At 34.2% G+C, this 26,398-nt stretch overlaps 1 protein-coding gene across 4 annotated transcripts in view; it reads right to left on the reverse strand.

Moving 5' to 3' along the window:
* The window catches only part of GRM5 (glutamate metabotropic receptor 5), a 725,366-nt gene that overhangs the window by 66,705 nt on the left and 632,263 nt on the right, over positions 1–26,398 (reverse strand). For all 4 annotated transcript variants that reach the window (XM_051987299.1, XM_051987297.1, XM_051987298.1 and 1 more), the window contains exon 8: positions 2,240–3,179. In XM_051987299.1, coding sequence (XP_051843259.1) covers positions 2,240–3,179 — 940 coding nt within the window. The remainder of the gene's footprint in view (positions 1–2,239; positions 3,180–26,398) is intronic.

The raw sequence follows: 26,398 nt of genomic DNA on the forward strand, positions 1-26,398 counted from the left end.
ATAGATAGTGCAAATCTCTCTGATTAATTTTATTTGATCAATTTGAGAAATTCATGTTAGAGAATGACCTACTTCTAATTCAGAACTTCAGCTTATCCTTCAACTCATAGTTGCTAGGATGAAGGAAGGGAGGCAATGAAAGTAATCAACAGGAATATCACTTACAAATGGGGTAAAAATCTGAAAAGTTGTATGGCTTATTCAGTCCCTTTCAAGTCAAAATCCATGATTCTTCTTATAAATTGAGTGTCAGAGATGGAATTCAAAGACAAAATTCTTCTTATTATAGTATCATCATCAATTTCATGTTTGGCATGCCCCTCTAGAATCACTTAAGGAAAGGGGAATTGTATCCATCAACTTCATTTAAATATAATTTTTAACAATAATCACCAACACTAGGAGGCAGTGGTATACAGATTTGAAGTTAGGGGAACCCAAACTATTAATGTCACTAGCTTTTCCAGTGCTTCACAATAGATATAGACCCAGTTCTCTAGCTGGGCTCATTGATCACTCCCTAATAGAGTTGGAGGCATTAGCTACAAAAGAACAAATCCTTGTAAACTTCTTGAAATCTAAAAAAAAAAAAAAAAAAAAAAAAAAAAAAGGTCTTATGTAGCAAACTACAGCAGCAGAAACTGTAGAATGCTAAGAATGAACCTGGGAAGACCAACAAAGTAAAACTGTCAGCCAACAGGTTTTGTGAAACATCTACTTTATGGAGCATTCTGCAAAGCTTATGATAAGAATTCACCATTGAAGCAATGGATAAAGTCTCTACCTTGCAGGAGTTCCAATTTAATTGAAAAGTATATGATTTAGAATTCAGGGATTCTTAGCCTGGGATCTGTGAACTATACATATATGTACATATGAATATTCATAGAATCTAGATTATATGCACATACATATATGTTTGTATATATTTTAATATATTCACACATTCCAGGTTATATGTATATACACATATGTGTGTATGTATATATGTATGTATGCATGTATACATGGCTTCTTTTGTAAAATTTCTATTCATTTTATTTTATGATTTTAAGAATCATTATTCTTAGGAGTCCGTAGTACTTCACCAGAAGGCCAAAGGAATCTATGACACAAAAATGTTAGGAATTTGTGATAGATGGAAAGAGACATGGAAAATGAGGAAAGAGCCCAGGAATAACAGAGACAAGGTAAAGAGAAGCAATCTATGTAAGCCAAGACTAATATGCAGCATGGGGAAACTCCAAATCCTGTAAGTACTTAGTCATTGTCACTCTTAAGTACAAAGAGCCCCATGTTTCATTTCATTTGGTTTATATAATGTGGCAATTCTTTTTGATAGAACCAGTTAGACTAGATAGGAATTTTCATGCAGAGAAAATAAAATTGAAAATGCCTTACTGGAGCAAGATTATTCAGATTTTTCCTTCCAATTTAGTTGAAATTTTTTTTGTCAAAACAAAACACCTAAGTTAGTATGATAGGACTAGATATATTCTGCTATGGAAACCACTACTCCCTAACATCCAAGCCCTTAGCGACTGTTTGGCTGTCCTAAATTTTTCACCTGAGCAGTTATGATGATTCAAGTTATTTTCAACATTTCACTGCTATTCATTAATTAGTAGACATTAATATCTAACGGAGAGAACCACTTGGGGTTGAAATTCCAATCCTTGACCAAGCAATATGTGCTTAATTCCATTGTCCATGGCCCTTGCCAGAAGGAAAGGTGAACTAGATAGTTTAATAGATGATAAACACAAGCTGACTAATAGTCAACCATCAAACGCTTCAAGGATATTCTCCCAAACAGCTCAGTTTCCTAGCCAAGAACTGGCCTTGATGTCTGTGAATAAGAATGTGAGCTACATATATGAGTATGAATCTAGATGCTAGAATCAGGTAGAAGCAAAAAACATCACAAATTCAGGCAAGCCCCGACTCTTTCTCCTTTCTTTTGTGATGTTTCCCTCTATTTCTTCTCCATCCCAGTTTGTAAGCCAGTACCATAGCATTTATCCCTGTATACTTCTGGCTGTAAATGCCTTCCAGTGTCTCTGCTCTTAACATTTCCTGGTCTCATTTTCTATTTGGTCTAGGGGGTTTACCTCACATCCTGACCCCCCCCCCCCTTTTTAACCTTTTATTTATTTAATTTTTTTTTAGCCTTTAAAAATATCCAAGATAGAAATAGTAAGGCCCTAACTAGAATGACAGCAGCTTTCCCCTTGTTTACCTTAGGGTTTCTCCAGATGAGCCTCTCCTTTTCCACAGGTTGACCAGGCTGCTTGAGCGACTGGCAGCTGAGGATGACTTCCCGTCTCCCACATGCATCCTCACCACTGTAGATGTAGTGAAGGCGCTTCTCACATTTCTCTCCGGCTTGGCGAGAATGATGTACACTTTGGGCACAAACATGCAGCCCAGGGCCACGGTGGCACTGAGGCTGACTGAGAAACACATGGTGATGATTTTGTAGTTGCTTCCAAAATAGATGGGCACGAAGGCCAGCCAAATGATGCAAGTGGTGTACATCGTGAAAGCAATGTACTTGGCCTCGTTGAAATTAGCCGGAACATTTCTGGTCTTGAATGCGTAAAAGGTACAGCTTAGAATTAACAAACCATTGTAGCCAAGGGGAGTAACGACGCCCAGATTGGTGGTGTTGCAGATCAGGTAGACTTCCCGAATACTTGGGTAGTCATGCATTATATCAGGAGGCTCCATGATGAAAAGGGCAACAATTATGCCCAGCTGGATGCAGATTAAAATGAATGCGATGACCAGCTGGGCACAGGCACTCATGAACCGGGGCTTCTTGGTGCAGATCTTCTTCTTGCTGCCGGCCAGAATTCTGGCGATGCGGTTGGTTTTGGTGACCAGTGCCGAGTAGCTCATGGCCGGAGAGAGACCAATGCCTATTCTCTGCAGGTAGCAGTAAATCTGCTTGGGCTTCGCAATGAGGCAGAAAGTACACAAGTAACCTAAGCAGATGCCGGCCAGGATGATGTAACAGAGCTCCCGGCTGGAGGATTTGACAACCGGAGTGTCGCGGTACATGATGAAGATCGCCGTGACAAATAGGGTGGCCAGCAGCCCTAGACACGAAAACACCACGGCCGCAATTGGCTCCGGATCCCCCCATCTCAGATACTGCACCGGGATCAGATCGCAACCTGTGGAAAAAGAGACCCGCGGTGAGAAGGGACAAGTGAGAGGGGACCGAACTGGCTCTCTTGGATTTACGCTACTAGCTTAAAGGCCTTTAATGTCTTTCCCATGGATCAAGAACGGGGATAGGAATTGGACCTGTGACTTCACTGATTTGGCAATATTCGCATGTGAAAAGTCCCTTTATCGGTTCAGATGTGTACCTTCCTTAGAGACTTATCTAGAACATTGAGAAGTGCCTTGTGCTTGGTCAAATATCCAGTATGTATTAGAAGAAGCTCCTGAAATCAGATCTTGCTGCCTTTAAGGCCAGTTCTTTATTCACTATGCCCTACTACCTCTCTAAATGCATTTTTAGGTAGGTAAAATTGGAAACATCTTGTATTTCAGAAATTTTCGTTCAATGAAGGTTTTTTTTTAAATCATTTATTTTAAATTTAAATAATATTTTTATATTTTTATTTATTTTTAATTAACTAATTTTATTTATTTATTTTTAATTTTTAAAATTTTAAAATAATTATTTTATTTTTAAAATTTTATTTTAATTAATTAAAATTTAGCTAAATAATTTATAATTTATTTAATTAATAATTTTATTGCAATAAACAAACATTTCCATATGTTTATTCCACTATGTAGAATAGTAGGATATAAAATAGTAGATTAAAAAAAGGTGATTGTACTTGAAACTGCAAATTATGTACAACTTGCTATTCATTTTAAAAATATAAGAAATTTACCTTGTAAATTTCTTTTTTTTTCTTCCTGTATTTGTCAAATGTAAAGACTTAAGTTTGGGGGAATAAGAGTTCATCATTTGGTAAAAAAACAAAGCAAAACAAAACAAAACAAACAAAAAAAAACCAACCCACTATTGGAAAAACTAGAAAGCAATCTGGAAGAAATTGGGTAGAGACCAATATCTTGCTTCACTTCCCAAACTAAGATCAAAATGGATAGATGACCTAAATATGAAGAGAGATATTATGAGAAAATTTGAAGAACATGGAACATATATGTAAGACTTACAAATAGGCAAACAATTTATGAACAAATAGAGAGTAGAGTGAGAATTGAAATGAATAATTTGTATTATATTAAATTGCATTCAATATAAACAAATATCCAATGTACCTATAACTATATAACCATATACTGAAATAAAAACCAGCAGGTATGGGGCAGTATATATATTTAATAGTCAGCTACTGAAATATATATTTTGGGCTCATTCTTACTTATTCAGATGTATTCCAAAATACTTTAATTCAAGTCCTAAAAATCTCTCTCTTATGTATCCCAGAACATTATTATGAATAATAATATTTAGACTATAAATATATTTAATCTTCTTAATGCACAGGCCTGATCCTGTCACTCCTTATGTCAAACTTTTGTAATGACTACTAATTCCTATCGGGAATAACATGTCTAAGATCTAACACAGTCCTATCTTTCTCTGACTTCTCTGGCTAATAATTCTATAGTTGGTTCCAAAAACTATAATCTGTAGTCTCATTTGGGAAATTCTTACAAAGTTCTGGCTACTCTCTTTCACTTTAAATAAAAGTAAAATTGGGAATATAATTGTCATAATAACATTTCTTTAAATGCCCACAACAGCTTTCTGATAAAGGAATCCAATCATGTTTCACATGATATGAGATTCCTTTCATTACCTCCCTTCCAAAAAAAAAAAAAAAATGAAAGAAGAAGCAACTAGTAAGGCTTTTAAAGAATACTTCATAATACAAGATTATGTGAGCTATTATTTTTTCTCAATTTAAAAAAAATCCAACTAATCTTTATTACTAAATCTTAATTGTCATGTACTTGGATATAATTAGTCATTAATACCCACATTTTATACATATTATCAACAATTAAGGCTGGAAATATTTCAGAGTTCTTTGCCTTAAGTTAGTTATAGTTATGCATGAACCTAAAGAAAAATTTCTTTGTTCATAAGTTTTCTACAAAAAATGTACTTGTGATGGGCATTAGGTCTATATTCAAGTACTGTCTTTGATACTTATTGACTGTATAACCATGAGAAACTACCTTTACTTTTGAGTGTTCTGGCAAATCTCTCAGAATCTAGGTGACAAATGATTTTCTACATCTGTATTGAGACAGAAAATTTCTTTGTAGGGAGTCATCTTTACTAATTAAATAGATTATAAAAAAGATATGACTTAAAAATATAATGAAGCTTCCAGGAATAAATCACACTTTCTGTCATTATAGAATCAAAGACTTAGAACTGAGAAGTTAAAAAGATGACCAAAAGTATCCAGCTAGAAGGGATTTGAACCCTGGTCTTCAGGCTGCAAGACTAGCATTTTTTTCTCTGCATCATACTTCTGTTATTGTATATGTGACCTAGTTCATATCATAAGTAATTAATCATCAGCCAGTGATAGCAGAATTAGCTGACATTAAAATATACATGGCTAAGTGATTCAATGGCTAAGAGCACAGGGTCTCTAGTCAAGAAGAGCTAAGTTCCAGTGCCGCTTCAGATACTCACTAGTGTAACTCTAGGCAAGTCACTTAAACCCCATTTGCCTCAGTTTTCTCATCCATAAAGTAAGCTGAAGAAGGAAAATGGCAAGCCACTATATCTTTGCCAAGAAAATATGAAATGAAATCATGACTGAACAATAAAAAATATGAATAGTAATCAAAAATAAGGTTTTACTTTTTACCTTCTTCACAACCTTTTCTCTGGATCCTGTTGCTCTTTTCATGGACTGCCTATTTTGCTTTTCCTTCTTCAACTTCTGAATGTAGCAGTATTTCTAGAATTTAATAATTGTTCTTTTCAAAGCCATTCCCTTATGAATCTATGTGCTCACCCCAACCACGCTGCTTGTGACAATTTTAGGATTTTTTTCTAATTGCATATTCTTTTAAAACCTTTGAAATATTTTTATCTTCTAAAATTGCTTCATTTTTTCAAAGTAAATAAAAATAATTTGGAGTCAAGTCTTATGGATTAGGTAAGACATCGTTAACTTGAAAAACAAGGCACAATTAATGGATGAGTTTGATTTTTTTGTGCGGTTCAATGAGCTGGATCTGAAAATAATTCCCAAATAGAGTTCAGAAATGTGCTGAATTTTTTTTTTTTTTTTTTTGGAGTGAGATAGGCATACAAAATAAATATACAAAATCCCTAGTTTGTAGAATGGCACTTTTTATATATGAATTCTGGTATGTTTGAGTAAAAAGTCAATCTAATTACTAACTCCACATTTCATTTTTCTTGTGCTATGTGGGGGGAAAAACACATACTGTACCAAAAAAGATCAAGATAAAGTGATTTCATGGAAAGAGAACTTGGATAAGAGCCAAAAGCTTTGTACTCTAGTTTTGTTTCTAGCACTGATTAATCAGTTGTTTATCACTGGGAATGTTACCAGGATGAAAGCTTGTGCCTCACTTTCCTTTACATTTCATTGTAAAATGGAGGTTGTCATAACAATGAAACCTTCAATTCAGATAGCATTTTACACTTTTTTCCAAAATACTTTTGCCACCATTTCCTTTTTAGTTCCTCACAACAAATTTTGAAGTGGACAAAACCACCTAAAAGGCTTATTCCTAGGTTTATTAGCCCTGCGTATATAGGCATATAAAATAGATATACAAATAAAATATTACTGATAATAAATCATAATTTTGTGACCACCACTTTCAATTATGCAACCCCATATAAGATGGGGTTTAAGAAACTTTGAACTACATGATCTCCAGGTATCATTCAATTCTAAGATTCTTTGGATAAAATATGTCAACAAAAAAGAAGCTATTTTATATTGTTTTAAAGTCAATATAGTAGCATATATACTGTAAACAAGCACTATGAGGTACTATAAAAATGATTAAAACATTGCTAAAGCGCTAATATGGGCTCTTTAAAAGTACATATAACTTTCTGGGGAAAGTCACAGTTGTTGATGGACAATCTGTAATTGGCAGCATAAAGCATTATATAAATAGGAATTGCTATTAGGATTCTCAAATATTGCAATGGCCTATTAGACAATAGTTAGCCATGTCTTTTTGACCTTAGACTCTATTCTTTCTAATATTCTCTGGATTAATTTAATATTACTTCTAGTAGCTAATAATTAATATGTACTGAAATATTTGAGTTTCAGTTTCATATGAGTGATATTTAATATATATCTATGCAGATGAGTCCATGCACTTCCCTATAAGGAAAGATCCTCAGAGCAATTATTAGAATCTGAGTGGGGCTATTTACTCTTATTTAACATACAGTTCTAATACTTCTTGGTTCTCAGATTTTTCTGAAGCCTCGAGTAAATTAGTTTATGATAGGAGAATTGGTAGAGACAGTTATCCTGACAGTGGAATAAGTGCCAAGTAACAGTCTGACAGCAAGAAAGCAAGCACAAAAAATAAGCAGAGGAAAATATTTAAATATCAAAGTAGCCTTGGGGCTATTTAATGTAAGGGCAAACTGAATTCAACTTGCTAGCCTTAAAAGGATCACTGTAATACAACCTCATGAGTAAGAAAGAAAATATTACACTACATTCACTATGCTATATTTAAACTCAGCTAAAATTGCATTTTGAAAACTTACCAATGAATTGTTAAGATAAAAAGTTAAAAATTTGCAAAATCATAAGCATTCTGGAAAACAACAACAATTTGGCTATTCAGAATGACTCATTCACTGAGGATTATATGTAACTAGGATTTAAATATATTTCTGTGTTGTGATTATACATATCTCCCTCCCTCCTCCCCCCCCACCCCTATATCTTCTAGAGTCCATACCTTCTAGATCAGAGGATATTGTAATGGCTATTGTTATCCACAAATTTTTATTGAGCACATGTTATCAGAAGAACACATAGCAGCACTTAATAAATGCTTGTTGACTTGATTGATTAGTTAATACTTATGAGAGAAACAAAGAAGTTTATAGATTAGTTCTACCTTTTGAGGGATTTGTAGTTTACTTGAACACAGAGACCACAGAGTTATCAGTTTTGAAAGATCTTTAGAGTGCTGATCCATTTTCCAAAAGCAGAAACTGAGGACCCAGAAAAGGGAGGTGACTTATACAATAATAGATTGCAGTTTGGTGACAGAGTTAGGATCAATAACCTGATTCTTCAAAAGATACAAGACTATTAATGTATCAATTAAGATTATTATGTACTAATATAATCAATACACACGTTTTAATGTAACAGATATACAAAGTATCAAATGAATGTTTCGCAGTACTTGGAGAAAGGATTGATTCCTGAGGTCTGGGTAAATTATAAGAAACATTACTGGATTTAGAGCTCATAAAACTCTTAAAAGTCATCTATTCTACCTCCATTTTACAGAAGAAGAAATTAAGGACAGTAAAAGTTAAAGCTATTTGTATAAGATCATAGACGTAATAAATAGATGAAGAGGAATTTGATCCCAACATTCCAGGGGCAAGTATTTTAGGCTACAAGGCTCCTAAAACTGTATCTTTTCACTTTTCCTTGACATCACTTGACATATTTCTATAATTTCTTTCTGGCATTTTATATTGGAGCTCTAGTAGCTGTTCTCATGATTTAGATTAGAGATTATATGCTCAGTTAATTCAGATAAAAGATTCCATATGACAGTGTATATACTAGGGGCAGCTAGGTGGCACAGTGGATAGAACCTTGGGCACAGAATTAGGAAGAATCATCTTCCTGAGTTTAAATTCAATCTCAAACATTTATAAGCTATGTGACACTGGACAAGTCACTTAACCCTGTTTGACTCAGTTTCTACATACAATTTCTACATACATACAGAGAGGGGAAAGACCACTCCAGTGTCTTTGCCAAGAGTTCAATGCAACTGAAAAAAAGTAGTAAAAAGAAAGAAAGATGATGTCTCCCCTCAAGAATGTTATTCACTAATAGGGGAAGACAACACACATAAAATGAAGTTGAAAGTTGGGGTGGTTGGAACCCAAAAGTACCTGGAATGGAAGGTCATCCACTGTACATCCTGAGAAGACTAAGACACAATTTGTTCTCCTGGCCACCTTCCTTATTCCTGAGATGAGTCATGTTATGGGCCAGAACTCTGAATTTGAAACAAAGGATTCTTACAAGTTACTAAGTCAGTGGAATTGATAGAGACAATAGTTATCTAATTTAGCATGGTTCAGTATGATTGATTTAATCCTACAAGGAGATGTTATGGGCCAGAACTTGAAACAAGGTACTAAGTGGAATTGAGGAGACAATGGTTAAATCTAGTTTAGTATTGATTTAATCCTACAATATTTTCCTAGTGATATAATGATTGGTGTGTACTCAGTGTGTAGCATATAAGTTAGAAGCCTCAACCAGGGAGATTCAGAGATTCAGAGACAAGCAGACAGAAGCCTGGAGGTTAAAGGCTGGAGCACAAATCTTTGGACTCAAACAGTTTCATTCCATCTCACACCACCTTGGTGACAGGCTCTTCTCCTTCGCTTCTCCACTGAAACCAAGACTCTGGAAGGCCTCCAGAAAACTAGCTGAGCCCCAAGTGAAGGAGACAAGATGTTGACAGAGATAAGAAAGGATTTTGACTTTAACACCTGGCTGTTTTCGTGGTGATTACTGAACTGAAATGAAGGCTGCTCCCAGAGACTCCAAGAAAACTTCAACAGAGAACATTACATTTTAGAGAGAATATTACAGAGTCCTCAGAGGGAAACCCAAAAGTGAAGGAAAAGATACTTCTGCTATGTGGATTCCAGGAGTGGAATGAGGCTTCAGGATGAAGAGCTGGACTATGGGGTATCTAATCTCTTTATGTTTCAGAGGGTTTTAGAATTTATGTAGCAAGGAAAAGAAAAGGGACAATCTGCATTGACAGAAGAAATTCTCTCACTGAGAATTTCTTATGCTGACAAAATTATGGCCACTTCGTGTATTTATGAAATTGTAATAAACCAGTAATACCACTGGAGATGTTCTGAAAACAGTTGTGTGTAAGACTCAAAAGAAAGTCATGATTAGATATTTAAATGTGGAAATCATAAACACAAAAAGAATGGTTTTTGAAGAAGTGGAAGCAAAAAGATTTCAAAAGAAAAGAGAAGGGGAAAGGGGAAGGGGAGGGAAGGGAGAAGGAGAGGCCGTGGGGGACTGGGAGGAGAGAGGGAGAGACATAGAAAGAAAGAGAGAGGGGAAGAGGGAGAGGAAGAGAAAGAGAGAGAGAAAGAGAGAGAGAGTAAGAGAAAGAGAGTAAGAGAGAGAGAGAGAGAGAGAGAGAGAGAGAGAGAGAGAGAGAGAGAGAGAGAAAGAGAATGGAAGGAGGGAGAGAGAGAGAGAGATAGACACATGAGAGACAAAGGTACATAGACACAGAGACAGAGACATAGAGAGGCAGAGAGACACAAAGAGACAGAGACAGATAAAGAAAAACAAAGAGAGACAGAGAGATATGAGACAGAAATACAGGGAAAATATGCATACATTAAAAAAGAATCAAAGAGACTTAGTGTAGCCAGTCCCTAGAGGAAATACGAGGGAATGTTACCAGACAAATATTGTGCTAGATTTCATTAGTCAAATTCTCTTCTGCTACCTCTATACCACATTAGAGCCTGTTTCCTAACAACTCCTACCCCTCAAACTACTAAAGAGAGATAATCTAATTTATTCTGGGTTTGTGCAGTTTTTCACCTCTCACCAAGATGCTCACTCATCCTAGATACTGAACATTGCATTCACTGCTTTGTGAAAAAAAAAAAAAAAACAAAAAAAAAAAAAACAAAACACCACTACAGGATTCTTTTAAATACTGAACTTTCTTTAGTTATTTTAATTAGGATTCAATTTATATGCATTTGATTTTTGTACATTTTCTCAAAATGGATTTGTTGGGCAATTCAATTTAATAGATATTTATTAATTACCTACTAAGAGTAGGACGCTGTATTGTGTTAGAGATAAAAAGACAAAATCATAATAATTTTTATACTTAAGGAATTTACCTTGTATTATTAGAAGGCTATAGGAAAGTAGAAGCACACAATGTATGCAAATGAGAATAGTATTAGAAAAATTGAAGAGGAAGAAAAACAAGAATAAGATGATGATATTGGCAGCATTAACAACTGGGGAGTGAGGGAAGACTTAAGCTTTATTTTTATTGGTAGGAGGTAAGAGGAGAGAAGATACTTAAACTTAAGAGTAAGAAAAGATGTCCTCTTTTTAAGTTAAAGAATGAAAAGGCAAGAGTAATGTGTGTGAATATAATGACTTCCCAGCTTTGAGCAATTAACTAACCATTAAAGATAATGAAAGTACAGAGGTCATGGAAAGACTTACAAGAACTGATGCGGGGTGAAGTGATCAGAACCAGGAGAACACCGTATACAGAAACAGCAAGAATGAATATGTGATAATCAGTTATGATAGATTTAGCAAAGAGGTGATCCAAGGCAATTCTAATAGACTTGGCATGGAAAATCCTATTTGCACTGAGAGAGAAAACTATGGAGATTGAATGAGGATCCAAGCATAATATTTTCATGTTTTTGTTTGTTTTTTCTTTCTCATTTTTTTTTTTTCACTTTTAATCTGATTTTTCTTGGGCAACACAACAAATATGGAAAAATATTTTAAAATATTGCCTCTGTGTCTCTCTCTCTGTCTCTGTCTCTCTCTTGCTCTCTCTGTTAATATTATCTGTATTATACTGTATTTTTATTTATTTTGTTAAATACTTCCTGATCATGTTCTAATCTGGTTCTGTCTGTTGGATCCCAATATATTTGATACTTCTGCCTTAGATAACATAGGTTGAATATATTTTCTTCATCATCTTTTTAATAGTATTTTGTTTTTCCAAATGCATGTAAAGATAGTTTTCAACATTCATTTTTGTAAGATTTTGTGTTTCAAATTTTTTCTCCTTCTCTCTCTTATCTCCTCCCCTTCCTAAGAAAGCAGGCAATCTGATATAGGGTATACATGTACAATATTTTGACTTTGAGAGACAGAGATAGAGACAAACACAGATATATAATAGAAATAGTATTAAGACAGATGATAGGCAATAGATTGATAAGAGATGAGAGATGTAAATAGATAAAACATTTAAACATAATTGGTTTTCTTTGCAACCCTATTTTATTTTTATTTATTTTAAAACTTAATTCACATTTATAACCATATACCATTGCTAAGCCAATTTCTAAAGATAATTAGGGGAAAAATAATGTTTATATGTTCTAAGAATGTTTATAGAAGTTCTTTTTGCCATGTCAAAAAACCTGGAAATTGCAGAAATGCCTATCAATTGGGTAATGGCTGATCAAGTTGTGGTATAAAATTGTGATGAAATGCTACCCTATTATAAAAAATGATGAACTCAATGATTTTAGAAACTCATGGAAAGAATTACATGAAATAATGAAGAGCAAAATGAGCAGAACCAAGAGAACATTGTATACAGCAATGGCAATATTTTTTGAAGAATGATTTTGAGCAGATAAATTACTTTGATAAGATATCAATTATATAGTATATATTTACGTATAAATATATAATGAATTATATATAAATAAATTTTATATATATATATAAACTGTAAAGAACATATGAAGAAAGATGGTGCTTTCATCCGAAGAAAGATGGTGCTTTCATCCGGAGAAAGAAATGAATAGAAGTTTAGAATCATTCTACATATATACCATCTATCTCTACATATTTATGTCTAATTTTTGTCATCTCTGAGGCAGAGAGAAGGAAGAAGGGAAGAAAAAAGAAATTTATATAATAATATGATATATTTGAAAGGAATAGCAAGTTGTATATAGTAGATTTACACTTTCATATGCAATTGTCTTTTTTATTGTATTATCTTATGGAAATATTTGTTTATTTCATAAATTAAAATAAAATTTAAAAAAATATTATGGGAAGAGGTTCGTAGGTTTCAAATAGGCAAAAGGGGTACAACTCTCTCTCTCTCACATACATACACAAAGATTAAGAATAACAACACTTTCATTTTACAAATAAATAAACTGAGGCCTAAAGAGGTAAAGCAAGTTATTCAAAATTACACAAAAGGTCCTTAGATTCAAATCCATCACTCTTTCCTCACTGTACTTCTTTAGAAACTGCTCTCAACATGCATACTTTATATGTCCCTTCTGAATTAAAACACCATTCAAGTTTGCATTATGAAATGTCACCACAAACATTTCTATCTACCATAGGAAAATGTAATCAATGAAGATGAGAAAAAATTATCTTGAAGTCTTTATATCTTTGGGCTGATTTTATGAAGTTAATCTGAATGAGGGTGGGAGAGAATAATGAACTTTGAAGAGCATGAAATAGGCTACCATAGATGATGAATTAGTCTATGAGAACATCCCTTCTGTGGTAAGATGAAGAAATTGCCTTATAATCAATCCTTATGTTCTTTTCCTTTGCCCTATTGCTCAGTCCAAATAATTCAGGTATTTTCTGTTTGAAAAAATACCATTAGGGACACAAATGACATTATAGTTACCAATCAGTACCTTAGAACAACAATTTAATTAGTTAAATCTTGGGAGAACATAAATTTCAGATGGTAGGGACCAGTAATAGAGATACTATCTAATGGGGGAGAGGAGCAGAAAGTAAGTATTTATTAAGCACTTAATATCTGATTCTGCACTGTTTGAAAATATTATTTCATCTAATCCTCAAAAAATAGGGAAGTGGGTGATATTATTATCCTCATTTTACTCTTGAGGAAACTGGAGCAGACAGAGGTTATGGGACTTGCTTAATGTCACACAACTAGTAAATGACTGAAGACAGATTTAGACTTATCTTTTTGACATAGAAGAGTAGGACACAACTGAAAAAGAACTGAACAACAATTTTCAGACTCCAGATTTTTGTCCACTGGATTACTGGTTGAAGTGTAAATGAGGAGAGAGACTGATAAGAGTTCTTCATGTATTTGAAGGGCTAACTTATGTAAGAGGAATCAGTCTTAAAATATGTAATCCCAAGGGAGAATCAAGAAATGGAAATTTTAAAAAGGGAAATTCAAGTTTGACCAAATGACATAAACTCTCTAGTCAAATAATTCAATAGCTGAATGGATTGCCTCTGGAAAAATAAATTCTCCTTTACTAGATATTCTTCTGCAAAAGTCCAATGATCATTTGTCAAATCTAGTATAATGGGGATACTTTTCCAGATATGGGTTGGGATAGATAATAGGTTCTTTCCAAAGCTGAAATACTGTAATTTAAATCTTAGAAATGCACGAGATATTTCAGTGTTAGGGGAGGGGCATTAATATGCCCTTCTGATGTCATTATATGACAAAACTCATTGAGGTTTTTTCCCCTCGGTGGAAAAGGCATTAAAGGATATAGGAGAACAGAGGAATCAAATGAGTTGTCCACAGTAAGTGGACTAAGGAAGATTTATGACCTCTACATGCTCTACACAGTCATTTGCAAAACCACCATCTAAAGTCATGTTCTCTGAATTCAAATCCAGGATTCACCTGGATTCAAGGACCTAAAAAGTTCAGTCTCTCAATTATATAGATAAGAAAACTGATGTCCAAGGAATGGAGTGAGTCACCCATAATCACACAGCTAGTAAATGTTCAAATTTGAAGCCAAACCCTCTGATTACAAAGTTAGTCCTTTTCCAATAAGCTGCACTTTCTTGCTATCATAATGCTTCAGGTAAAAGCATTGGAATAAATAATTTTATTAATGATGAAATTACTAAATATTTATGTTTTTTAACTACTAAATATTCATTTGTTTTTTTAACTACTAAGTATTTGTTTGGTCTCAAATATTTCACTTTACCACTCTGGGACTTAGTTTCCCCATCTGTAAAACAAAAATATTAAACTTCTTTATATGATGGTCAGAGGGAAGGAGAAAAAATTTGGATTCATATTTGGAATATGAAATTTAGGTTTACAATTTTCTCTCTGACCTTGAGCAAAATATTTATTTCTTAGAACTCATTCTTTATCTGGAAAATGAAGTAGATTGAACTAAATGGCTTTTCAGGTCCCTTCTAACTCTTAGTCCATGCCCCTATGATAAGCCTATAAGTGATTGCTGTCTATTTTTATTATCTTTTTACATTATATCTTCCCTGAAGTGAGATTAAGGTGCTTTCCTTCTAATCTGGTTATTGTTAAAGACATTCTAATTAGCACACAATCTATAGTTATATTATTAGTTTGTCACTGGGGAAAAAAATCAAACAAACAAAAGTATCACCACCAGCTTGAAGTCCTTTCCTATTTCCTTACTATATTCTCCCTAAATTTAATTTACTCTTCTTATCACTAAGTGGGATAGGTATGAAGGGTTGAAATCCATTGATAAATATTAACTTGGAAAGAAGAATTTTAGTTTCACTAAAAAGCCATCTGTGTTTTTCTATTTCAGTCCCTTTTCGGTCTTATATGTCTCTTTTTGATCCCATTTGAGGTTTTCTTGGCAAAGGTACTGAAGTGCTTTGCCATTTCCTTCTCCAGCTTATTTTTCAGATAAGGAAACTGAGACAACTAGGTTTAAATGATTTGCACTGGTTGACATAGCTAGTAAGTATTTGAATCATATTTGAGCTGAGGAAGAGGAATTTTCCTGCAGACCTGGCTCTCTCTCCACTGTGCCACCTTGCTGCCCCTTTCTATCTATCATGACTATTATAATTTTTTTTGCCACCTGTCCCAGAAATCTATACTCCATCTTGCTCCACAGTTTTCTCTAGCTCTTCAATCCATAACCTTAAAGTCCCAGTCTTGCCTGATACCTCAATTAGGTAAATGAATTAAGTATAGGACAATTGTCTGAGAAATTCAGAAACTTGAACCAAGGTAAAAGGATACACAGAACTCTATGTTTAGGAACAATATATTAGTAGAAAAATAATTTCCTTTGAAAGTAGATATGTGGATTTAAGTCCTAATTCTGGTTCTTGAGAATTTGGTGACTGATCAAGTCACATAACTTTTGGGACTTCAGTCTCATCATCTTCCAGTTCTAAAGCTATGACTTTATGAGATTTAGGAGGTATGAATTCATCATAGTAGACTAGATGCTAGAAAGATGCTCTTCATGATTAGTAAATATGCACATCTATAATAGCCATATGTATGAATGCATGGGAAATGTAATCTGCCCTCCACAAAAAATCCTCCATTTTAACCAAATATAATGACATCATAAAGAAAAAAATTCCTAAAATCTTTGTTTAACTCATTGTGATTCCATTTTGGCATTTTATTAGGAACTATGCTGGAATAGTTTGCTATTTTCTTCTCCAGCTCATTTTATAGTTGAGGAAACTGAGGCAAACAGGGTTAAGTGACTTGCCCAGGATGACACAGCTAGTGTCTAAGGCCAAATCTGAACTTAGGAAGAGTAATCTTCCTGACCCCAGACATAGTACTCTATTCATTGTGCCACCTAATTGTGCTTTTTTTCCTACTTGTCCCCAGAATTTAGCACAAAAGAAGCACTTAATAAATACTCACTTGTTTATTGATTGCTAATAAAGTGATTTACCACATCTTAGTAAATATGAAACATTTCTTTTTGACTTCTAGTCTAGCACTTTTTCTAACATTCAACATTATCTCAAATTTAACATACCCCAAACCAAGCTCATTCCATTTCTACTAAGATTCCTTCTCTTTGTGTTCTATTTTGGGGTTTCTGTGCTATCATTCAATTAAACTTCCATGTTCAGAATCTTAGAATTGTCTTTTCTTTATTCAATTCAATCTCTCATTCATTCACTTACTAAATTCTGTTTATTAATAATAACCTTCTTTATTTTTGTTGGGTAACCTGCTCTAAAAGTTATATGAATATATGGAATAACAACTGTTGCTGTTTGGTAGTTTCAATTATGTCTAATTCTTTGTGGCCCCATTAGGGGTTGTTTTGGCAAAGCTACTGGCAAATATTCTCTTCTCTAGCTCATTTTACAGATGAGGAAACTGAGGGAAACAAGCTTTAGGATCCTAGCATGCCCAGAGTCATACAACTAATAATTGTCTGAGGTCAGATTTGGACTCATGGAAATGAGTTTTCCTGATTCCAATTACCAGTGCTCTATTCACTGCTTTCCTGTGCTGCATAGTGCCAAGTACCCTGCTCTTAGTATAGTGAACTACTGATAAATGTTTACTGAAGAAAGGTCTGAGTAATTAAATGGTATATCCTTAATTTCCATTGATGCAATGCATTAATCTATGTAGATGTTAATTATGGGATGTCTTAGTAAAATCTCAGGCACTGAGAGAGCATCAGTATGGTGTCATGCAAAAAGACGATCTCTCTGGAACTCAAGCTTCTTCTGGATTTGAATCTAAGATTTGATTCTTTTGTGAAACTGTGGCAAAATCATTTCTTTTCTTAGCTTCAGATTTCTCATCTGCATTATGAGAATTCATGTTCTTATGCTATGTATCTCAATAATACTTGTGCTACATATTTCAAATTATCTAATATTTCTAAATCATTACACAAAAAGAAATTCTTATTTATTAAAGAAGAAAAAAGGTAGACTTGCTTGCAAAATCCCTGTGAGTTCACTTTTGGCAAGTTGCCTATGTATATTATTGGATTGTCCTTTGTTCATCTGGTGAGAAGCCAAGTCTGTCCTCTTTTTCTAGCCTGTTTATATATATTTTTAAAAGCCACACCAGTAAATTGCTTTGTATTGCTTTAAATTGTTTGCAAGTACAATGATCCATATAATGCTTTGTGAATTTTCCATTCTGCCTAATGTGATTTGTAAGAGGAGTTATGATACAAGACATTTATCTGGTTCACATTACTCATACAATATACCAGTACTTTATGGAGAATTTGCCAAGTAGTTTAGATAGATAATGTGATGGTAGGCTTTAAAAAAAAAAACACTTTATGTTCTGGGGAGGAAAAAGCAATTCTGTTGGGGATAGCTGTATTTGTAATGAGTGGAAATCAATGAAACTGTATTATTTCTCTGAGTTTAGTTTCATCAGAGTAGTTTCTGACTATGGCCACATTCCCTGGGCCAAAGGTCAGTCATCTCTTCATTTTTCACCCAACTGCAACATGCACTCTTCCATTTCCCTCCTCCTTTGCTTCCATTACCTTTCACTTCCTGTTATGTATTGTATTCCCTCATTTCTAATATAACTTCTTTGAAGGTGGGCACTGTTATTTCTACTTTTTGTATTCCTTATGCCTTTTCACACTACTTGGCACTTAATGAAAGCTTATTGATCTATATCTTATAATATATCTATTATATCTTCATATTGATGGAAAAAAACATGAGGGATAGGTTTCAATTCTCTTTTATTTCTAGAGATTATATAATTTACATATTATTCTCTTCATGGAAATGAATAGATGAATGAGAAATAGTATGAAAGCTATTTTCAAGAATTATTATGACTGGGAAAGGAGGTGGATAAGATCTGGAGCAAGAATGAAGGAAAATAAATGGGCAGTCTGAAGATTAAAAAAAAAAGAATCAATGAAAACATTCAATGTATTGAAAAGTCAGATGCAGGCCATGATTGGCATTTTTGGATGGACTGCCTACATTGATAAGAACATGGCTGTATTCAAACACACGCAAAAAAAATATAGCCATTTCACCTGAAAGTCTCTAAAAATGCCGATTTGTGAATACATTCACTTTTTTTGTTCCATATGTTCAAAGGGCCCATTTAAAGGGATTCAGTGATAAGGGGATTTCCCCCTCCTATTTATTGGAAAACCAGAGGTCAATTTCATCAGTAGAAAGTCAATAAAGGATGGTATGAGCGTGAGACAACTTAATAGGGAAAGCCCTCTCGATCAGATGTTATCTTGTTCCTTATTTTTGTTGTTTTGTTTTGTTTTTCCTGGTCAGTGAGAAACATGGCAAAGATAAACTTCTGAATTACAAATGTCTAGTTTTATTCATAGCTATGTACCACCTCATATGGACTATCTTTCTAATCACTCAGGTTTTTGGTATTCTTTCTCAAATTTTCACAAATTTCACAAAATGCACACATATATATGTTATATAAATCTGTGTGTATTGTGTGTGTGTGTGTGTGTGTGTGTGTGTGTGTGTATAGAGAAAGACAGAGAGACAGAGAGAGACAGAGACACAGAGAGAGATACAGAGAGAAAGACAGAGACAGAGACAGAGACACAGAGAGTTCTAATTTAGGAGAACTTGGAAAGGATTCTTACAGAAGATGGAACATTTGAAGATAGTCAGGAAAGTTAGGAGTATATGTGAGGAAAGAGAGAGTTCTAGCAATGAAATATAAGCAATAAAAACACTCTGAGTCAGAACAGCAAGTAAATCAGCATTACTGGATTCAGAGCATATCAAAAGATATATATATATATATATATATATACATATATATATATATATGAATTTAGGTTGCGATGGAGTAGGAACTGACAAGGTAGGGGAAAAATCAGCAGGCTATTGCAATAATATGAAGTGAAGAGGAGTTGGAGCAGGATGGTGTGCATTTCAGAGGAGAGAAGGAGATACATATGAGTGATGTTGTGAAGATGAAAGCAATGGGATTCTGCAACCTTTAATTCAGGGAAAAAAACAGGGGGAGAGAGAGACAGATAGAAAGACACAAAGAGAAAGAGAAAGACCAAGAAAGAGACAGTCAGGGATAGAAACAGAGAGACAGAGACACAGAAAGACAGAGACAGAGAGACAGAGACAGAGAGATAAAGAGAGATAGATATTGTGTTGTGTTTCCAACTTCCTACTGGACATTTTGAACAGGCTATTTCTTTGATGGTTTTAACTTAAACAAAATTTAATTTGTTTTATTCTCCCCAGACCAACTTTCCTATTGCTCTCAACTTTCCTATTATTATCAAGAATGCCATCATCCTCCTAGTCATCTTAGTTCAAACTCAGTGTCATACTTAACTTTTCCCTTTTTTTCTTACATCTCTTATCCACCCAGTTTGTCATATCCTGCCATTTTTATCTTTACACATCTTCCCTATAAGATTCCTTTCTCTCCTTTGACATTGTCAGCACTCTAATAACAAGTCCTAATACTTCAAGCCTGATCTATCTTTTTTTTTAATTTTTATTTAATAATTACTTTATATTGACACTCATTTCTGTTCTGATTTTTTTCCCTCCCTCCCTCCACCCCTCCCCTAGATGGCAAGCAGTCCTTTATATGTTGGATATGTTGCAGTATATCCTAGATACAATATATGTTTGCAGAACCGAACAGTTCTCTTGTTGCATAGGGAGAATTGGATTCAGAAGGTATAAATAATCCGGGAAGAAAAACAAAAATGAAGATAGTTCACATTCATTTCCCAGTGTTCTTTATTTGGGTGTAGCTGCTTTTGTCCGTCATTTATCAATTGAAACTCAGGTCTCTTTGTCAAAGAAATCCACTTCCATCAAAATATGTCCTCATACAATATCGTTGTTGAAGTGTATAATGATCTCCTGGTTCTGCTCATTTCACTTAGCATCAGTTCATGTAAGTCTCGCCAGTCCTCTCTGTATTCATCCTGCTGGTCATTTCTTACAGAACAATAATATTCCATAACATTCATATACCACAATTTACCCAGCCATTCTCCAATTGATGGGCATCCATTCATTTTCCAGTTTCTAGCCACTACAAACAGGGCTGCTACAAACATTTTGGCACATACAGGTCCCTTTCCCTTCTTTAGTATTTCTTTGGGATATAAGCCCAATAGAAACACTGCTGGATCAAAGGGTATGCACAATTTGATAATTTTTTGGGCATAATTCCAGATTGCTCTCCAGAATGGTTGGATTTGTTCACAACTCTACCAACAATGCATTAGTGTCCCAGTTTTCCTGCATCCCCTCCAACATTCATCATTATTTTTTCCTGTCATCTTAGCCAATCTGACAGGTGTGTAGTGGTATCTCAGAGTTGTCTTAATTTGCATTTCTCTGATCAATAATGATTTGGAACACTCTTTCATATGGGTGATAATAGTTTCAATTTCATCCTCTGAAAATTGTCTGTTCATATCCTTTGACCATTTATCAATTGGAGAATAAGCCTGATCTATCTTACTAAACTGCTGTTTTTTTTCTCACTATTGAAGATCTCTTCCCACTATAAGCTATACTCTACTCACCTGCCAAATTGATCCAAAAATTCAAATTTGACCATTTTACTTCCTCTCCTGACTAATTAAAAAAAAAAAAAACTCTACTGACTCCTTATCACCTCAAAGCTGATCAAATTTATTCAGTGGAATAACCCAAAACTCAGTATATTAATTGCTGTTGCTATTCATTCATTTATTCAGAAAATATTCATTTGATATCTATGAATAAAAGCATTATGCTAATACTAAGTGCTAGAGATATAAGAAAACAGACAAAGAAACATACAGAGACACAGAGAGTCAGAAACACACACAAATACACAGGGAGACAGACAGAGAGATAGATAGACATAGACTCAGAGACAGGAAACAGAGACAACCACAGAGAAACAGATACACAGACAGAGAGATAAAGGGAACATATCCTTAATTAAGGACTACCACCCTTTTGTTCAAGGCTAACCATGTACACTGAAAATTTTTTCTCTATTTCAAAGGTTTACTTCATCTCCCCAAAGTTAGAAAATGACAAATAGCATTTAAAGAGTGATCTCACCCGTGATCCAAGAAACTGAATCTAAGCCTTTTTTCTTAATTTCCAGACCACTGTTCAGGCAATACCCTGAGAACTTTCATGCTAAGCCATATTCCAATTCAAGCTTCCTCATCCAGTAAGAAGTATTTATTACAGCTCTGATGTTAATAGAATCACTTGATTTCTAAGTCAACCACTGACAAATCCCCTGACAAATAAAAAGTAACAAACACTTAATGAACATTGAGTATTTTTCCCTTTCATCGAAATTCAATTAGGAAATCAAATAGCCAGTACATTTTAAGGGCATTTGGAACGCAAGAAGGTTTCTGCAATCTGAAGATAATCAACATATCATTGCCTTGAATGTTAGTTACTTGCTTCTCTGAAAACATCATGACCTCATTGAGGTCTGTGATAGGGATGAAGCTACACTGAACCACCTCTATGTTTAAAAAACACTTTCTTTTTCTTCTTCTTGTTCTTCTTGTTCTTCTTTTTCTTCTTGTTCTTGCTTTTTTGTTCTTGTTCTTTTTGTTTTTGTTCTTGTTGTTCTTATTCTTGTTCTCCTGTTCTTCCTCCTCTTTTTCCTCCTCCTCCCTTTTCTATTACAAGAAAAATATCTGTACCTTCCTTACCCCCACACTTATATATTTGCCCTACACATGGTTTTCAATAATTTAGCTAGCATTGATCAAGTTCTGTATTCTCTTTGGTATCTGTTTCTCTTTCTTTTTATGTATGCTGCTATCTCTGTGTATTTCTATCTTTCCATCTTTATCTCCTGTAATTTCTAGCTCCCTTCAAAATGTCACTTTCTTCAGAGTGCTTTTCTATTTTCCCAACTTTCTGCACTTTCTCCCTCAATGTCTTTTGTATTTGCCTTGTAAATTGAGCATAATGATGCACACAATGAGTAGGGAATATATAAAGTTTAGCTAAATATGAATTCTCAGGAAGTTTATATAAGAATATCATTCATATATATATATATATATATATGTAAATACACACATATATGTATATATCCACACAGACAGAAAGAGAGAAAGGAAGAAAAAGATAAAATGAAAAAAGAGAGAAATTGAGAGAGAGAGAGAGAAAGAGACAAAAAGAAAGAGAGAGAGTGAATATTTAATTAGGTATTCAGGAAAAGTAGAAACAAAAGAGGGAAAGAAAAAAAAAAGTTAAATACCCAGTATATGTTATGGGCTAGAATTCTGAACTTGAAACCAAGATTCTTTCAGGGTTCTAAATCAGTGGAATTGATAAAGACAATGGTTGTCTAGTTTAATATGGTGCTTAATAGTTCTCTAAGTTCAGCATGATTGATTTAATCTTACAACAAATAATGGTTTCCTAGTGATATAATGATTGATTTATATTCAGTATAGATCATATAAGCTGGAATGCAGAGCCAGATTCATTCAGAGACAGATTTATTCCATCGTCCACCTTTGTGGTGGCTGGAGGCTGAACCAAAGGCCCTTGGACTCAGATTCATTCCATCTTCATCAGCCTCATGGTGGCTGGCCTCCTGCACTTCCTCCACTGAGACCAAGGCCAGTCTGAAAGGCTCTCCAGAAAGCTGCCCAGCCCCAAGCAACGAGACAATAAAGAATTTGGACTTTAACATCTGGCTATTCTCATGATGACTACTCAACTGAAAAGAAGGCTGGTCCAGAGACCTCCAGGAAAACCCACTAAGAACATTACAAGAATAGAACAACTGAGTTTTAGAATTTTAAAACATATTGATAGAAACACTCTTTAGGTAACTGATCTTGCCTTCATTCTTTTTTCTTCAAAGAAAAAGAAGGACTTCATTTTTAATCTACAAAGTATATAGGTAAATGAGGAAAGGAATAATGTTTCCTGCAGAAAGTTTTCACTGACAGATTAAAGTTGCCTGCACCCACCACATTTGTAATTTCTATTTGTGCTTTTCTCTTGAACTTGGGAGAAAACCTACTTCTTTTTTTTTTTTTCATGATATTTCCTACTGAAATATTTGCATGATTATTATGTTTTCTTGCTTTTCTTCCTTTCTTTTGGTTGAAAGGAAGATTATTAGAGTTGGGCCATACCTATTTTATAAGGCTGATATATCTCTAAATGGGAAATGGAGAAATAGACCAGTAGCCCACTTGCTGCTTGATATCTTCCTACCCATTCTTGAACATCTTATTTACAGCTCATAGAATTTTGAGAGGTAGAGGGGACCTTAATAGTTATCTAATCCAATCCCTACATGAAAGGAATTCTTATTACAACATGCCCTTACCAGTGATCATTCAGATTTTGCTTCTTTTTAAACTTCTATTAATACAACTCTTTTACCAAGGTCTAACATCCATCCTTCAGAGTAATAGTTGAAAATTTACTTCAAATATTCACAACTGGTTCCATCTTTAATTAGTTGTACAATACAATTTTCTATACTTCAGATACAGCTAGCAGTAGAGCTGAAAATCATTGTTTTAATACATTTCTTTTCTCATCTCTGCCTTTGGATAGACTGTCCAGACCTTGACCACTCTCCCCTTTATAACTTTATCTCTTAGAATCTCCTTTAGAGGACTTTTCTGATTCCTTAACTTTCTGCTCTCTCTCCTTCAATCTCTTTTGTATTTCCCTTGTAAATATTTTATTTTTACTTATCTGTAGACACATTATCTTCTTTCCCTACAACCCTCCTCATAAAATATAAACTCTTTGAGCACAAACATTGTTTTATTTTTGAGTTTGAATATTCAGGGTATACAGTTGTTCAATCAATGCTTGTTGAAATGAATTTAATTTAAAGTGTCATAAAGAATATGCGTGTGTATATTATATATGTAGACACATATGATATGTGTGTCTATATATGCAAGCATATCTATATACTTATACATTTAACATTGCATTTGATTCATGGTCTATTTTTTTTTTTTGTTTGCTTTTTTCTGACATAATATCAACTGGTTCCCAATTCCTAAGTATCTAGAAATCTGTTTCAAGTCAGATAACAAGCAAAAACCATAATGAAGGCCCAAATCCCATAGGTAATCTGGGCTAAGCAAAAGGCCCTCAAGCAGGAGCTATATAATGAGCTGATGTAGGGACATGACAAACTAACTAGGAAGGCAAAAGAAAACCTCTGAAGCATTCACAGGAGCCCACCCTTGAGCGATGTACTCTCACTGTGGGTTCTGGGGAAATACTGCTGTCAACAGATCTGCCTGGCAGTCATGCACCAGGAAGGAAGGGATAGAGTTGCACTTTTGAAGCAAAGCCTTTGAGCCACAGGTGAGTCAGAGAGACTACCATTGTGCATAGCTACTGGCTCTCTAGACTTCACAGGGGCTGCAGATTTCAGTCATATGGGCCCAGGGTAGAAAGGACTTTTGTTTTGCCATTAAAAAAATTAAGACAGATATATACACATCCAGAGTGTCTGTCTGTCTGTCTGTCTGTCTCTCTCTCTCTCTCTCTCTCTCTCTCTCTCTCTCTCTCTCTCTCTCTCTCAAAAAAAAAAAAAAAAAACATAAAAGAATTTCCAAAAAAAATGGAAAGAGAACAGGTGTTCCATACAGACGATCATGAGTTCATGTCACTTCCACTTTTCAAGTGGGTGATCCTGAAAATATCATTTAGCCTTTCTGATTCTTGCTTTCTTAATCTTGAAATCTCTAAAACAGCATTGTTGTGAGCACCAGAATCAATTATATATTATTCAGGGATCCCTCATTTTATTGCACTTTGCAGATATTGCTTTTTTTTTTTTTTTAACAAATTAAAGGTCTGTGTCAAATCTGTTCTGAACAAGTCTATCATGCCATTTTTTTTTTCAATAGCATATGTTCATATTATGTCTGTCACATTTTAGTAATTCTCACAATATTTAAATTTTTTCCATTATTAGGATCTCTCTTGGGGTGACCTGTGATCAGGGTAATTATTTTAGAGCACCACTAACCATGCCCATGTAATATAGAGAACTTAATCAATAAATATTTTGTATGTTCTGAATGCTCTGTACCAACCATATTTCTCCATCTCTGTCCCTCTCCTCAGACTTCGCTGTTTTCTGAGATACAACAATATTGAAATTAGGTCAATTAATAAACCTATCTAAGTGTTTGAATAAAAAAATAGTGAATCAATGTGGCAAACTTCATTGTTGCATTATTTTAAGAAATTGCCATAGCCACTCTAACATTTAGAAACCACTGGTCTGCTTTGTCTTCAGCCATTAACATTGAGACACTACCCTCTGCCAGCAAAAAGATTACCAATGGCTGAAGGCTCAGATGATCAAATGAGGAGTAAATAAAACAATAAAGACTTTTTAAATTAAGGTAAGTACTTTTTTAAAGACAATTCTCTTGCATACTTAAAAGATCACAGTATAGTAACACGACTTCTATATGTAACAGGAAACCAAAAATAATCTGTGTGACTTTCTTACAGTGTTCTGAAACTGAAACCACAATATCTCTAAGGCATGATTAAATTATTCTTACAACCTTTGT

Source organism: Antechinus flavipes, chromosome 3, assembly GCF_016432865.1.
Source record: "Antechinus flavipes isolate AdamAnt ecotype Samford, QLD, Australia chromosome 3, AdamAnt_v2, whole genome shotgun sequence".
Taxonomy (NCBI): Eukaryota; Metazoa; Chordata; class Mammalia; order Dasyuromorphia; family Dasyuridae; genus Antechinus; species Antechinus flavipes.